General features: G+C 53.4%; 1 protein-coding gene across 2 annotated transcripts in view; it reads right to left on the bottom strand.

The window, feature by feature from the left end:
* Positions 1-15,344, bottom strand: part of PADI2 (peptidyl arginine deiminase, type II) — a 53,624-nt gene extending 38,280 nt beyond the window's left edge. For both annotated transcript variants that reach the window (XM_011934055.1, XM_011934056.1), the window contains exons 1-2: positions 15,177-15,344; positions 542-725 (exon numbers count right to left, since the gene is read on the bottom strand). In XM_011934055.1, the coding sequence (XP_011789445.1) occupies positions 542-725; positions 15,177-15,268 (276 nt within the window). In that variant the 5' untranslated portion in view covers positions 15,269-15,344. The remainder of the gene's footprint in view (positions 1-541; positions 726-15,176) is intronic.
* Between the last annotated feature and the right edge of the window lie 851 nt (positions 15,345-16,195).

Below are 16,195 nucleotides of genomic sequence, written 5' to 3'. Positions count from 1 at the left end.
GCCTGTAATCCCAGCACTTTGGGAGACCAAGGTGGGTGGATCACAAGGTCAGGAGATTGACACTGTCCTTGCTAACACGGTGAAACCCCGTCTCCTACTAAAAATACAAAAAAAAAAAAAATTAGCTGAGCATGGTGGAGGGCACCTGTAGTCCCAGCTACTCGGGAGGCTGAGGCAGGAGAATGGTGTGAATCTGGGAGGCGGAGCTTGCAGTGAGCCAAGATCGTGTCACTGCACTCCAGCCTGGGTGACAGAGGGAGACTCCGTCTCAAAAAAACAAACAAACAAAAGACAACAATTTTGTTAATATTTTTTATATAGATGGCATGTTAAAATGATAATATTTTGATAGATGGGATTAAGTAATATCTATTAAGACAATTAATGTCACCTGTTTCTTTTTGCCTTTTCAATGTGGTTACTGCAGAACTGAAAATGACACATGACCCACATGCGGTTTCTATGGGACAGGGCTGGTCCAGCCTGCCTCTATCCCGGCATGGCCCCGGGCCCGCAGAGGCTGGACTTCCTGCCGTGGTACCTTGTCACTGCTGGCCTCGGTGCTCGCCTGGCTCATGGTGACCCGCAGGGTGGTGCTGGGCGAGAGAAGCCAGCGCTGCTTGCCATTGGTGGCCACCTCCTCGGCCTCCCCATCGCGCACCACCTCTACCTGCACGCGTTCCGAGTGCTTCAGGCTGAAGGTTTGGGCCCCGGCTGGGGCCGCGCTGTGGGGAGAGATGAGAGAGGGTTAGGGGGAGCCCTGGGGCAGGTGAGATGGGGGGCCTTCAAGAGGAGATTCCTGCTTCCAGCACTTTGGGAGGTCAAAGCCAGAGAATCACTTGAGCCCAGGAGTTTGAGACCAGCCTGGACAACATAGTGAGATCTTGTCTCTACATAAATTAAAAAATTAGCTGGGCATGCTGGTACGCGTCTGTGGTCCCAACTACTCAGGAGACTAAGGTGGGAGAATTGCTTAAGTCTGGGAGGTTGATGCTGCAGCGAGCTATGACTGTGCCACTGCACTCCAGCCTGAGCAACAGAGCAAGACCATGTCTCTTCTTTCTTCTCCTTTTTTTTTTTTGTAAGACAGAGTTTTACTCGTTTCCCAGATTGGAGTGTAATGGCGTGATCTCAGCTCACCACAAACTCTGCCTCCCAGGTTCAAGTGATTCTGCCTCAGCCTTCCGAGTAGCTGGGATTACAGGCATGCACCACCACACCTGGCTAATTTTGTGTTTTTAGTAGAGACAGGGTTTCTCCATGTTGGTCAAGCTGGTCTTGAACTTCCGACCTCAGGTGATCCGCCCGCCTTGGCCTCCCAAAGTGCTGGGATTACAGGTGTGAGCCACAGTGCCTGGCTCTTTTTTCAAAAAAGAAGACTTCAGGAGGGGCAAGGCTGCAAAGGCCCCCCTAGGTAATCTGATCTGGGAGACCCCAAAGGATCCAGCTGCATTGCAGTCACCTGGCTGTGAAGAGGACATGTGTTGAACATGAAATCTCTTGGGCCAATCTTGCACCTCCTGAGTCTGAATGTTCGAGGGTGGGGCCTGGGGATCTGAATTCTTAACAAGCTTCCCAGTGCCTCTGATGGGCGGCCAGTTTTGGGAGCCACAGGGTCCTGCGAAGGTGGAAGATGGAGGCCCAGGCAGGAATGAATTTGCTGCACTAGCAGAGCTGGGCCTGGAACCCTGTCTCCCTGCCCAGGGTCGCTGAGTAAAGTGCTGAGTCCTCACAGGGATGGAGCCCAGAGCCTGGGTCCTAACAGGGCAGAGGTGGGGTGTCTCTTGTTACAAAGATCCCTTCCTTCCTGCCACAGCTTTCTTGGTGCCTGACATCCCCCACCTTCTGAATCATTTCTTGGGGTTCAAAAGTCGTTTTCCACTGCAAAGGAAATACTTTCGGAATTCTTGAATTCTGACCAGGAGAACAAATTGGTGTGATCTGGCTGCTGTGGACTGAATGTGCCTCCCCAAATTAACATGTTGAAGCCTTCACCCTCAGTGTCATGGTATTTGGAGATGGAGCTTTTAGGAGGTAATGGAGGTAATTAAGGTTGGATGAGGTCATAAGGGCAGGCTTCCTTTTCCTTTTCTTTTCTTTGAGATGAAGTCTCACTGTCTCCCAGGCTGGAGTGCAGTGGTGCAATCTCAGCTCATTGCAACCTCTGCCTCCTGGGTTCAAGTGGTTCTCCTACCTCAGCCTTTTGAGTAGCTGGGATTACAGGTGCACACCACCACACCCAGCTAATTTTTGTATTTTTGGTAGAGACGGGGTTTCGCCATGTTGGCCAGGCTGGTCTCGAACTCCTGACCTCAGGTGATCCACCCACCTCAGCCTCCCAAAGTGCTGGGATTACAGGCGTGAGCCACCCTGGCCAAGGGCAGGCTTCTAATCAAATAGGAGAAGAAAGATGAGAGAGGAGGAGGAGGAGCAGCAAGAGAGGGAGGGACAGGTAGATAGAGCTCTCTCTCCGTGGACTGATGAAAGATCATGTGAGGACACAGTGACAAGGTGGCTATTTGCAGGCCAGGAAGAAAGCCGTCACCAGAACCCAACCATGCCGTCACCCTAATCTCGGACTTCCAGCCTCCAGAACTGTGAGAAGATGAATTTATTTTTAAGCCACCCTGTCCATGGTGTGTTGTTGTTGGCTTAAGGAGAGGTGACGGGAAGGACAGGGGACTAAGGGAGGAAGGTGCCTAGGGCTGGTGGCTTTGCTAAATCCAGCCACTGGTCTGAAGGCCCAAGAGGGCTCAGAGGGACTTAGGTGGGATTCTCGTGGGATTTGTGACTAACACATAGGTGTAAGCCCGTCTTAAAGGCACAGCTGCTATTTTGGGGGCCTGGCGCTTTTGAGCTCCAGGAGTTCTCAACTGCGGCAGGCATCAGAATCATGAGGGATGCTGTTTAAATCTATAGGGCGTTTTTCTTTGAAGGCTGCATATCTGTGGATCCCATCTCTGGAGAGGCTGGTGGGCATGGCGGAGGCTGAGGGTGCTGGGGCCGCTGAAGACAGAAACGGTGGCCAGGGTTGAATGACAGGTGCAGGCCAGTGGCTGTCAAAGTGCAGCAGCAGTGGCTGGGGCAGCGGCACCTGGAGGTCTTGTCACAACACAGACTGTGGGGCCCCATCTCAGAGCATCCGATTCAGGAGGTCTGGCGTGGAGCCCGAGAATGCTGCCGATCCCAGTACCACACCTTGAGAACCACTAGTCCAGACAGTCAGCACTGTGGACCACTGTTCAGAGCCCTGGGCTGGCCAAGGCCGTGAGCATGAATCTGTAGAGGCTGCCGGGCAGCGTCTCTCTGACCTGGGCCACAGACTTCAGGGGCTATGGGCAAAGACTGCTGGTCTTGGGCTCTGGTAGGAGCATGGGGAAGGACTCGGCAGCCGGTGGCCAGTGCTGGGAGAGGAGCTCAATGAAGACATCCCAAGGTCATTCTGGTTCTTGTCCTGCCCCCTTCCAAACTCCACAGCCTGTCCTGGGATGATGTGAGACTGGACGCTTCTTGGTCATGGCCTGCTGTTGCTGTTGTCCCCTCTCTGCATCCATCTTTTTTTTTTTTTTTTAGGAGGAGTCTCTCTCTGTTACCCAGGCTGGAGTATAGTGGCATGATCTCAGCTTATTGCAACCTCCATCGCCTTGGTTCAAGTGATTCTCCTGCCTCAGCCTCCAGAGTAGCTGGAATTACAGGTGCCCGCCACCACGCCTGATTAATGTTTGTATATTTAGTAGAGCTGGGGTTTCACCATGTTGGCCAGGCTGGTCTCGAACTCCTGACCTCAGGTGATCCACCTGCCTCAGCCTCCCAAAGTGTTGGGATTACAGACGTGAGCCACTGCACCTGGCCACATCCATCATTAAGAGGGGTGCAGAGTCTGGACAAAAGCCCTGGACTAAGGGTGCACGTGCAGAGGACCTGGGTGTGAGTCCAGTCTTGCTCCTGACTTGAGGGGGTCTGCACATTCTGAGTGTCCATCTGTTAGTCCCTACGCCTCAGGAGGACTGCCACCCTCCTGCCCCTAGTTCTCCTCTCGCTCCTTCTAGGACTGGGGCCATGTTTTGCTGAGTGGTGTTGCCATGTGGTACCTGCCCTCCTTTGGGTTATAAGTCCCCTGAGGGTATAGTCCGGCCTCTCCCATCCTCATTCTTCAGAGTCTAGCACAGGGCTTGGCCCATCATACACCCAAGGGAAGGGGCAGAGGTGAGTGGGATGGAAGGTGAGCCGCTCCCAAGGACAGGTGTGAATACACACTCTGGATGCTTTAGGTGACACAGGGAAGAACAATCTAGAAGACTTATGTGTTTATCAAACACAGTATCTTTTTATGGTGACTGATAAAGTCTTGCCATTTATGATAATGCTACAAAATCTCTGTTTAAAATAAAGTTATTAAGAAAAATGTGAGTTGGGTTAAAGAAAAGTATTAATAGTGCGACAGGTTGAAGATGATTTTGGCCAAAGCCATGAGAGGTTGGGGAAACTGTGGCCTTAGGAAGCATTCCTCTCCTGCAAGTCTCAGCTTTGCCCATCAATGTGCTGGGTGGCCTCGGGCCAGGGACTTTCCCTCTCTCAGTTTCATTGAGTGTTAGGTGAGAGGATGGAACCCGAGCAGAGGCGGCTGAGTCCAGAGAGTGCAGAGGAGAGGCCCTGGGCAAAGGGGTGAGGAAGAAGGCTCTAGAAAGCTGGGGATGGCTGGGCGCAGTGGCTCACACCTGTAACCCCAGCACTTTGGAGGCTGAGGTGGGTGGATCACTTGAGGTCAGGAGTTCAAGACCAGCCTGGTCAACATGGCAAAACCCTATCTTTACTTAAAAAAAGTACAAAAATTAGCTGAGCGTAGTGGCGTGTGCCTGTAGTCCCAGCTACTCGGGAGGCTGAGGCAGGAGAATCACTTGAACCTGGGAGGTGAAGGTTGTAGTGAGTTGAGATTGTGCCACTGCACTCCAGCCTGGGTGACAGAGCGAGACTCTGTCTGAAAAAAAAAGAAAAAAAAGAGAAAGCTTGGGATATCTCTGCTGGATTCCTGCCACTCACCTCCCTGCCTTAACCAGAGCCACTACTACTATTATTTATTTATTTATTTATTTTCTTAAATTGAGACAGAGTCTTGCTCTGTCACTCAGGCTGGAGTGCAGCGGTGCTATCTCAGCTCACTGCAACCTCCGCCTCCTAGGTTCAAGTGATTCTCCTGCCTCAGCCTCCCAAGTAGTCGGGACTACAGGCATGCAGCACTACGCCTGGCTAATTTTCGCATTTTTAGTAGAGATGGGGTTTCACTATGTTGGCCTGTCTGGTCTTGAACTTCTGACCTCAAATGATCCGTTTGCCTTGGCCTCCCAAAGTGCTGGGATGACAGGAGTGAGCCACCACACCTGACCCAGAGCCACTATTATTTCATCTGGTTTTATATATTGAGCTTCTGCACACAATTCTATTTAGGAAAAAATGTTTTACAAGATGATCTCTTAGGACCCTGACTCAGTTACTGTAAGTGATGCTTCCTGCCCGCCTTCATTCCTCTGGACCAGTGAGAAACCAAAGGAGGCCTCAGAGGCTCCAGAGGGTTAACGCCCAGCCCACATTGCAGTTCCAGGGCCCCACACCCTCCTATGCCCCAGCACCAGCCCTGTTCTGAGCTGAGCAAACAGCTATTCTTGGAGTGGCTCTGGGCAAAGCAACAAAGGGGCCCATTGTGCCCCTGCAGATCCTGTTGGCTGCCTTCCTGCCCAGGAAGAACCCTTTAGAATCCCTCTCACAGAAAGCAGAAACCCGAGAGCCAGGGGCTTCAGGCACTAGGCTTGTCCCTGGAGGCTGCAGGGAGGGGCCCAGGACAGTATTGAGGGAAAGGGAGGGGGCTTGGGGGTGGTTATGACCTTCTTGCTTATTAGAGAGAGGCTAAGGAGAGCATGGATGGAGGGACAGGCTGCCAATCCCTGTGGCCAGGTCTCTTCTGCCTACCAAGGAATCCCAGAACCCAGGACATGGTTACACTCAATGTAGTCTTTGGCAATACATGAATGAATGCACCTGCCCTTCTTGGCTTTGCAAACTATATTACCCAAGTGATTTAAAAAAAAAAAACAAAAAACCAGAAATCAGGTCATTTGCTTTCTTGAAAACATTCACTGGCTCCTCAGTGCCTACCCATACAAGAATATCCAAACTCTTCATCCTCATGTTGAACTAGGGGCATTCGGCCATTGCAACTCAGCTTGACTCTCTGGTTTCATTTTCTGCTGTTCCTTCCACCACTTCAACTCCCTGCATTGTTCCATCTCACTGTGCATTTTGACATATAAGTCGTTCCTTTTACCAGCAAGACTTTCCCCTGACTTCTCTGCCTGGCAAATGTCCATCTCTCCTTGAAGACCTAACTCAATCCATTTGCTCCCACAGTTACTGGCCCTTTAGGCAGTTCACTCCTTGAAGGTAGGGATTGTATCTTCTTGTTTGTTTGATTGTTTGTTTGTTTGTTTCAGCACCTGGCCTAGTATGGCCACACCTTAAGTGTAAATGTTTGCTGACGGAGGGCTGGAGGAGGAAGGCTTACTTATATGGTCATTCATTCACTCAACATGTATTTACTGAACACTTACAATGTGCCAGGCACAGTTCTAGGCGTTGGGGGGTAGATTGGTGAAAAAGTGAACACCTTCCCTGGGCCCATGGAAAAGACAGACCTTTTTTTTGTTTGGGACGGAGTCTTGCTCTGTTGCCCAGGCTGGAGTGCAGTGGCACGATCTCGGCTCACTGCAATCTCCGCCTCCCAGGTTCAAGCGATTGTCCTGCCTCAGCCTCCTGAGTAGCTGGGATTACAGGCACATGCCACCACGATGCCTGGCTAATTTTTGTAGTTTTTAGTAGAGACGGGTTTCACCATGTTGTCCAGGCTGGTTTGGAACTCCTGACTTCAAGTCATCTGCCCACCTCAGCCTCCCAAAGTGCTGGGATTACAGGTGTGAGCCACCGCGCCTGTCCAGAAAAGACAGACTTTCAATGGATTACATGATTACAGCTGTGATAATTGCTACAAAGGAGAAGGAGAGGGTGCCACGAGCCCCCAGTCTGGGGTTCAAAGAGCGATTCCCTGAGAAAGTGGCATTTGAACTAAGGTCTAAACTTTATACTCTAAAGGACAGGCGGGAATTAATGACACCATTGCAGTGCTGACTGTAAAAAAAAAAAAAAAAAAGAAGAATTAAACCAGAGATTCTTAAATTTGAGTGTGCATTACCACTACCTACAGGGCCTGCTAAAATACAGGTGAATGGGCCCAGCCCCTGAGTTTCTGATCTATCAGCTATGGCGTGGGACCTGAGAAACTGCATTTCTAACAAGCTCCCAGGTGATGTTGATGCTGCTGGTCCAGAGACCACAGTTTGAAAACCAGAGTTGGACAAGAGACGAGAGGAAGAGGAGCACAGATTTCCAAGCAACAGGACAGCTTGCTTGATGGCCCGAGGTAGAGGTTAGTCCTGCATGTTCGAGAAGCTGGAAAGAGGGGAGTGTGTCTGGACTTTGTGAGCAAGGGGGAGGGAGAGTGGTGGGAGCAGGGGTTTTAGATAACAGTGAGGAGCTGGCTTTCCTCTGATTGTAGAGAGAAGTCACTGAAGGCTTCTAAGCAGGGGTGGCATGATCAGTTTTGCGCTGTAGATAGATCATCCAGGGTGCAGGGTCACCCAGGAGGCAGGGTGGGGGATGGATTTCAGGAGAGCAACAGAGGAAGTGGGGGAGGGGATGGCTGCAGCTGCCCACGCGAGCAATGATAGTGGCGGTGGAAATAGAAATGGTCACTTGGTTGGTGCCAAACAAAGGACATCTGCCCAGCCCCACAAATGCCTCGTGGTCTCTGGGAGCCATGGGTCCTCTCTGGTCTTGGCTCAGTCAGTGGGGAGGGTCACTGGCTTGGCCTTGCAGGGCTGGGGTGGCTCACCAGCCCCAGACTTGAGGGCATGAAGCGCGTGCTCCTCGCTGGCACCTGGCTCTCTTAGCTTGCCCGCCTGGCCTGGGCCTCATTAACACCAGCCGGGGCTCATCCCCAGAGTGACCCCAGCTCCTGGCAGCCTGGGTGTGACATCCTGCTATTGGGGCTTTAGAGGAGTCTGGGGGGGGGAGTTGTGGGTGCCAGCCTGGCATGCAACCCCATGGCGAGCAAGAGGCAGGCAAGGACCGGGGGGAGAATGACCTCAGTCCAGACCTCACACCTGGTGCTCAGCTTGGTGATGGCTGCAGCCCTGTGGGTGAGCAGTTGCCTTGAACGGGGATCAGTGGAGGCAAACCATGACGTCTGCCTTCAGCCAGCTCCCCTCACCACCTGGTGCATCCAGCCATCCCAGGCTCTCATTAGGGAAGAAACAATCTGATCTACAGCTGCTCCTCTCCTCAGAAACCTTCAATGACTCCCTGCTACTTACAGAACAAAGTCCAATGCCTGAACAATGCATTCAAAGTCTGGTTAGAGCTCATCAACCCTCCAGCCTTATACTCCAGGCCACTGAAGCTGTGCCCCTTCTGTGCGCCCCAACTTTCCTGCCAGTTATCTCTGGCCCTGAGTAGCATGTTCTTAGTCTCACTCTGAACCCCAGTCTATCCTTCAAGACCCAGCTCAGTTGCCACCTCTTCCAGGAAGTCATCCCTGATCTCATCAGCCAGAATATATCTCTCCCTCCATTTATTGGTGTCTCAAACAACACTTAATAAATGTGGTTCAACATTTCTTTCCCGTAAGTGCTATGAACTCTTTGAGGACAGGGATCAGGTCTCATTATTATTTGTTTTCAAAAGAAACTCAGTACTAATACGTAACAACTTACTGAGTATTTGCTATTATTATTATTATTTTTCTAACCACTAGACCACCAGGGAACTGAGTATTCATTATGTCTCAGGCATTGTACCAAGCCCATGGCCCACATGACCTCAGTCCATTCTTTCGATAACCCCATGAGGCCCATTTTACAGATGAACACACTGAGGCCTGTAGAGGGCAAGCACCCACTTCAAGTCTCAGGGACAGTCATGGCCAAGTGTGAGGAGAACTCAAGCTCTCTGAGACCTGGGCCTGGCTGCCCCCTCCCTGGAAGAGAATTCAAAGTCTGGAGACTTCCCTGAGGTCCGCCAGGTAGGTGTGTCAGGTGTGGGGCACAGGCCACCAGGGGAGGGTCAGGCCTGGCTCTGAAGAGGTCCAAATGAGAGCCCCTTACTTATTTCACAGGTGGGAGTCTGAGACTCAGAGAAAGGACACCAAAGACTGGCTTCCTGTCCTGGGTTCTTGGGTAAATGACATAGAGAAGCAGGCCTGGGCCCATCAAAGCCCCTGGGTGCAAGGTCTGGCGTGGCTGGGCAGGAGAGAGCTGCCTTCAAAAACTGCCTCCTCCAAAGTGTAGCGGGTGTGTCTGGCCAGCTAGGGGTGGGCACTGGGGTGAGCCCCTGCCACTGTGCTCCCATCCCAACTCAGGGCCCTGCAGTCAACGAGGGAAGGTCTCAGGGACCCCAGCTATGCAGGGACTGCGGGCCTGGTCCTCCTTAGAACACTCCCAACCCCAGGGAACTAATCTGAAACCAGAGCCCTGGAGCAACGCCTGGCAAGGCCTCCCATTTGGGGTTGAGGGCTCTGGGTGCTGTTCTAATTTATGGGCCACCTGATCCGGCCTGAATTCCTCCCACCGTCATTCTCTCAGGAACAAGTGCTGCTCGGGCCAAGCTTGGCCACGTGCCCTTGACCTTCCACAGGCCCATCCAATGGTGCCTGTCCCTTGAGGCTGGGGGTGGGGAGCTCAGCCCCATGACAGGCCACTCCACAGGCATCACAGGCCACATTCATTCATTCATTCATTTATTCATTCATTCATTCATCGATCCATCCATCCAGGGAGCCCTTCATTGACTCCAGGGAGGATCATAAACAAGGAGGAGGTACATCTGAAACACAAGTGCCAGGAGGACAGCCCAGCAGAGCAATCAGGGGCCTGGGCTCTGCACCCCACAGTTTACCAGCTGTGCCATCCTGGACAAACATTCCTTCCTTCAGTTTCCCCAGCTGCAAAAAGGGGGATAATCGTACCTAACTCATAAAGTTATTGCAAGGTTTAAATATGTAAATTATTAAATGCCCGTGAGATGAGCGTGCAAAGTGCTGAGAAGGCTGCCGGGCACAAAATAAGTGTTCAATAAATGTAAACTAGTAATATTAAGAAACAATGAGAAGTTGTGCAAAGAAAAAAATGTGATGAGATAGAAGTTCTCGGGACTCAGGGTAGGGCACCATATGGGGTAGTCAAGGAAAGCTGCCTGGAGGAGGTGACATTGGAGCTGAGACTTGACTGATGAAAGTCAGGCTTGTGGGGATCTGGTGGATGGTGTTCCAGGCAGAGGGAACAGCAACTGCAAAGGCCCTGAGGTGGGAACGAGCTTGCAGCTTGAGGTGGGCGCAGCCAAGGGCTAACAGCATCTACAAAACCAGTGTGGCCGGAATGGAGTGTGTACTGAGGAACTGCCAGGAGAGGAGATCAGTGAGGTGGGGCCTGGGACACTATGGGGAGGGGAGCCCATAGCACCCCAGGCCCCCATCACGGCAAACTGGATCTCAGACCCTCCTGGCCTTTGTCTTAATGACACTTTTTAAAAAAGCAAATACCCTGTAATCCCAGCACTTTGGGAAGTCGAGGCGGGTGGATCACGAGGTCAGGAGATCGAGACCATCCTGTCTAACACGGTGAAACCCCGTCTCTACTAAAAATACAAAAAAATTAGCCAGGCGTGGTGGCGGGCGCCTGTAGTCCCAGCTACTCCGAGGCTGAGGCAGGAGAATGGCGTGAACCTGGGAGGCGGAGCTTGCAGTGAGTCGAGATCGCGCCACTGCACTCCAGCCTGGGTGACAGAACGAGACTCCATCTCAAAAAACAAAACAAAACAAAAAAACAAATACGTCTGTAGCCCTCACACCAACCAAGAGACAGAAAGTCTGGGAGTGAGTCTGTGCCAAATTGTCTAGGAGCGCCTGCCTGATACCTTCTTCCTATCTTCTGCCAGCGAGTTATGGACAAATTATTATTATTTACTTGATATTACTAGCTGACATTGATCTTCTTTCTATCTTCTGCTGGGACAGTGGCTGGTCAGCCTCTGCCTTGGGGAATCCCAGGGAAGGGATTCCTCCCACCTCCACCTCACAGACGCAGCTGGAACCAGGAGACTGCTCTGCACAGGCAAAGGGACAATGTTAACATCATTCCAGTGTCCTGAAGCTCCTGCAGACCTCAGGATCTGGATCCTGGCCCCTGTCCACCAGGGAGGAAAAGAAGAGCCTTGCCTTCTTGAGAACTCTCACCGACAGAGGCATAAGCTGAGGGAGGGACAGAAGAAGCCATTCCTAAGGCCCAGCTTGTGGGCAGAGGGTGACCACCCTGCTACCTACTTTACTCTGAGGCTGCCCTCTCTCTATCCTTCCAGACTCTGGGGGTGTCCATGCCTCCAGGGCTCACAAGAGATGGGTGGCCAGGGTGGAACCAACCTAGGGACTCCCTCTGTGCTCTCTCTTCAACGTCAAGCCCGAATCAGATGGGGACCCAGGCTAGCCCCGCTGAAGAAGTGGCTTTCGGCTAAAGGGGCCACTGGAGGAGATTGTGTGGGCCAGGTGTACCTGTGCCAAGACTAAGATGAGTACATTTGGGAAGAGCAGAAGAAAACATTGAGTATCTCTAACAACAATCACAAAGTACAATTCCTAAGAAACACCCTACTTCCTTCTTTCTGTGTATCTACTCATTGCTTGCTGGAGACTAGCAGTCAGAATGAGGCTAGGTTAAGGCATCCGTCCCCAGGGGGGCCAGTTTTGCTGTGAGAGCATGGGTGGCCCAGAGCACCCCTGCCCTTGGTGACCTGGATGACCCCTCATGGGGCAGCAAAGAGGTCGATTGTTCATCACTGTGACCCTGAGTGTACAACTTCTATTGAACACAAAATCCCTCCTCCTGTTCTCTGATCGACCCTCATTTGGGTCAGTGGAGGCTCAGAGAAGTGAAGTGATTTACTCAAGGTTGCACAGCCTATGGATGGAAGCTAGTAGGGCAGTGCCTGCCAGGACCACAAGGTCTATTGAGGAATGGGGCCGGGGAGGCCCCTGCTGTGTGTCTGGAGGGGAACAGGCTGTGCCAGCATCACAGGAAAGGGAGCCCAGAGCCCCTGGGAAGGGGAGTGGGTGCTGAGGCCGGTTCACTCACCTTTGTGACTCAGGAGTGAGGGTCAGGAAGCCACTCCCTAATTAACTGGGCCCAGCAGCCCCAGGCCTTGTTCCTTGGGGTCTACTTGGAGGCTCTGGGGGCATCACTTGGGGTCTTGAGCCAGGACCTATATCTGGGCAGCAAAGGACTCAGGGAAGAGTGGAAGGTCAAATGGGAGTTGGTGAAGTCTCCGGGGACAGTGGGCTCGTGGCCAGGGTGGAAGAGACACAAGTTGAGAGGGCTGTCCAGTTCAACCTGCTGGTTTTAGGGTCACATAGGACAGAGCAGGAGATAAGAGCATGAGTCCTGAGTCAAACAGACCTGGACCTGAGTCCTGTGTGACACTGGACAAATGGCTCCGTCTCTCTGCACCTTACCTTCCTCATCTGTAAAATGGGATGATCAATGAACCCTCCAGGGTCTATGGTGAGGAAGAAAGGAGGTGGTGGGTTCAGCTCCTAAGTGCCCACTAATACCTCCTCCTGTTATCAATACTGACAGTTGCTCTCATTACTACAGGTAATTCGAGTCACAATAGCAATAGAAACTCAAGCTCCTTAGTCCTGGAAGAGGCTTCCTTCCACTGGACCAGTGAGTCCTCAACTGGCTATGACTTTGCCCCCCTGCCAGGGGACTGCTGGCACTGTCTGGAGACATTTTTGGTTGTCACAATTTGGGGGTTGCTACTGGCATCTAGGGGACAGAGATCAGGGACGCCACTAAACATCTCGCTACAATAAAGAAATATCAAGCCCAAAATGCAATAGTGCCGAGATTGAGAAACTCTGCAGTAGACCTGTGCCGTCCAGGACAGTGGCCGCCAGCACGGTGGCCCGTAAGCACCTGAGACGCACTCAGTCTACGCTGAGATGTGCTGAAGTGTAAAATGTGCACTGGATTACAAAGACTTAGCATGAAAAAAGAAGGTAAACCATTTCCTTAATAATTTTTATATTGATTGCGTGTTGAAATGATAGTATTTTAAAATATTGGGTTAAATAAAATATATTATTAAAATTATGCCTGTTGTTTTAACTTTTAAAAAGATGTGGACTACTAGAAGATTTGAAATGCAATTGTGGTTTTATTGTGGTTCACACTGGACTTTTCTGGACAGTACTGGTCTAGAGAGCACTGCCCCTCTCTATGGTGGCAGAGAATCTTAAGTGCTGGTGGGGTGAGGGTCTTTGTGGTCATTGAGACAGGACAAGGGGAATCGTCACACTGCTGCCCCCTGCTAGAGGGAGGCTGAGTCCACATCTGCCCCACTCCCTGCCCCTACCCCAGCTGGCCCTCTCTCTGCCAGGATAAAGCGATGGCAGGGGGCCTGAGCAGGAACCCTCCTTTGCTCCCCACCCCCGACCGGGAGGATCATGCCAGTCTTTCATGCTGCACCAACCATGCCCCAGCAAATAAACAGGTGGGTATGGTGACAGCTGAGGCTTAGAGACCTGAGCACTCTGGCTCCATGCCCACTCCTTAGCGGCGCCAGTTCAGGGCTGGGGGTGGGGAAGGCAGGGGAGCTCTTCCAGCCCACCGGTGCCTGTGCCACCCTCCACTGCTGTGTTCTTGTCCTCAGAGACCACCCAGTCCACCTCTGAGGTTTATATGGGGGACAACTGAAGCCCAGGCCCAGGGGGAGGCAGAGGTTGAGGCCAGGGGCAGAGGCATGGGGCGGGTCCCTGATCCCGGGGCTTGGTGGTATCAGCATGGCCAGTGCCTCTGCAGAGGTGGCAGGAGACTGGTTGGGCAGGTGGGAGGGCTGTCAGGGCTGTGTGGGGAGACAGATGATGGGTTCGGGGGGGCCTGGGAGAGGCAGGGTGCTCCAAGTGTCAGGATGATTTGGGAGCTATAAACCACGATGGTGTCTCTGTGTGAGTTCAGCTTGAGGCAGAGAGAGGACAGGGGACCCACCTGGTGTCAGCACAGGGTCCCACCTCAGAGTCCTGCATGCCCCCTGCCCCCAGCACTGACCCCTCCAACCCTAGCAATGGGGAGCATTTTAAATACTTGGAATAGAGGGGGCAGATCAAACCCCAGCATAACCCCAGCCTTTCATTCACACCAGCCACACCTTTCCAAGGCCCCGTCCCATGTACTCAGGGAGACAAATCATTGCACTTGGCTGCTTACTGGGATTTGGGGGGAGTGGTAAGGCCCTGCCCTATCTTTAGCTGTCTCAGACATCCTGCACTCAACCAAGTTCTTGGACAGAGAGAAGGGGAGGGAGCAGAATTCAGAATCAGGATCCTTTTCCAACAAAGTACCCCACTATACACCCCAAGTCCCTGTTGTCAGCTGGGTGGAATATGGTCCCTCTGCGGTCTCAGAATGAACTCAGGGGAAGGCATCTGGGGACACGGAGCTCAGGGCCAGTGTCTGGGGACAAGCAACTTCTAGCAGCCCCCACAGGGCGAAATCGGAGCCTGAGTAACCTCCAGGGCCAGATTCAGCCTCAGGGCAGCTTCCTTCGGGTCCTGCCCCAGTCCCAGGCAAGTCTCCGGGGGAGCTCCGCTGAACTGGGAGTGGGAAGCAGGAGAGGGGCTGGGTTGAGGTGGGTCGGAGGGGAAGTGATGTGCGGAGGGGAAGTGAAAGGGGAGCGGACGGCGGGAAAGCTGAAGGGGTGTGAGGCCCCCCGGGAGAAGAACTGGAGAGGGCCAGACGGAGGATCACGGGTGAAAGGGAGGGTCTGCGAAAGGGGTCGTGAGGGAGGTGGGGCTGAGGCTGTGTTAGGGCGTCTGGGAGAGTCTCAGGGTTTCAGGAAGGTGGACACAAAGTTCGGGGGTTGTCAGGTTTCCGGATGAGGTTCTTAGGATTTCTGGGTGCGGAGGCCTAGGGATTAGGGACAACTCGGGCTGGACAAAGGCAGTCCACGTCCCCGAGTATGGGCGCGTCTTAGGATTTCTGGGCGCGAGATCTCCGCCCGGGCACCACGGTGGGCCGGCTCACCTGTAGACATCGGTCCAGAGGTAGGTGCCCAGCACGTACACCGCCTCCACGCGGCTCCCGTACTGCAGCCGCACGGTCCGCTCGCGCAGCATCCTCCACGCCGCAGTGCCCGCGCTCGCTGGCCCGGGGCGGCCGGGAGTACCTGCAGCAGGTGCGCCTTCTCCAGCAGCCTGCGCCGCACAGCCCGGCTTGCAGCCTTATCCAGTGGCCGGTGGGCGGGGCGGCCCGCCCCAGTCCTCTCGCAGTGGGCTGCGGGCCTGTCGGTCAAGCGTGGTCCCGCCCCTAACTCGTCCCGCCCCGCTGCGTCGTGGTGAAGTCATCAGGGACCACTTCTGTGCTTGTTTGTTCATTCCTTCATTCAACAAACTTTCGGTGGGCGCCCAGTTGTTGGGCGCCAGGACGCAGGGCCCTGGCTCCCCTCCGGACTCCCTGGCCCAGTGGGGCAGGAAATGCAAATGTGGGAGCACAAACAGGGTGCCCTAACCCAGCCTGGGGGCCAGGAAGCCTTCCCAGAGAAGAGGATCCCGGAGCCTTCTTAAAGGAGGCGTTTGCAAACTGAAGGCGAGGAGAGGGAGCTGCCTGTGTAAATCCGGGTACAGCCCGATACCTCCGCCCGCCAACAGTCAGATGGACCTCACTATAGGAAAAGTGGGAAGCGGTGGGGATGGGGAACCCGGCAGCTGACAGCGACCAGGACGCCAATCCAAAGCATTAGAGGGTGGGAGTGGGAGCTTGGAGTGGCTGCCTGAGCAAGCCGCTGTCGGGTGTGCTCGTGAAATGGGTCATTCGGGCTGCCGGCTGCTCCTGGACAGGAGGCTGGGCTGGGGATGGGCAAGGAAGCCCCTGGCTGTGGCTAGAGCTGGAGAGGTGGGGATTGATCTGGCCACTGCTTATGGACTGGGATTTTGGTGGCACCTGGTGACTGACAGGATGTGTGGGTTGAGGGAAAGGGGAGGGGTAAGGATTAGGGCCCCGGTTCTGGCCTGGGCCACCAAGGGAAGCAGGGTGCCACACAGAGG

Source organism: Colobus angolensis, unplaced genomic scaffold (assembly GCF_000951035.1).
Source record: "Colobus angolensis palliatus isolate OR3802 unplaced genomic scaffold, Cang.pa_1.0 Scaffold130, whole genome shotgun sequence".
NCBI lineage: Eukaryota > Metazoa > Chordata > Mammalia > Primates > Cercopithecidae > Colobus > Colobus angolensis.
The sequence above is the reverse complement of the archived record's forward strand: the minus strand, read 5'-3'. Positions and strand labels throughout refer to the sequence as shown.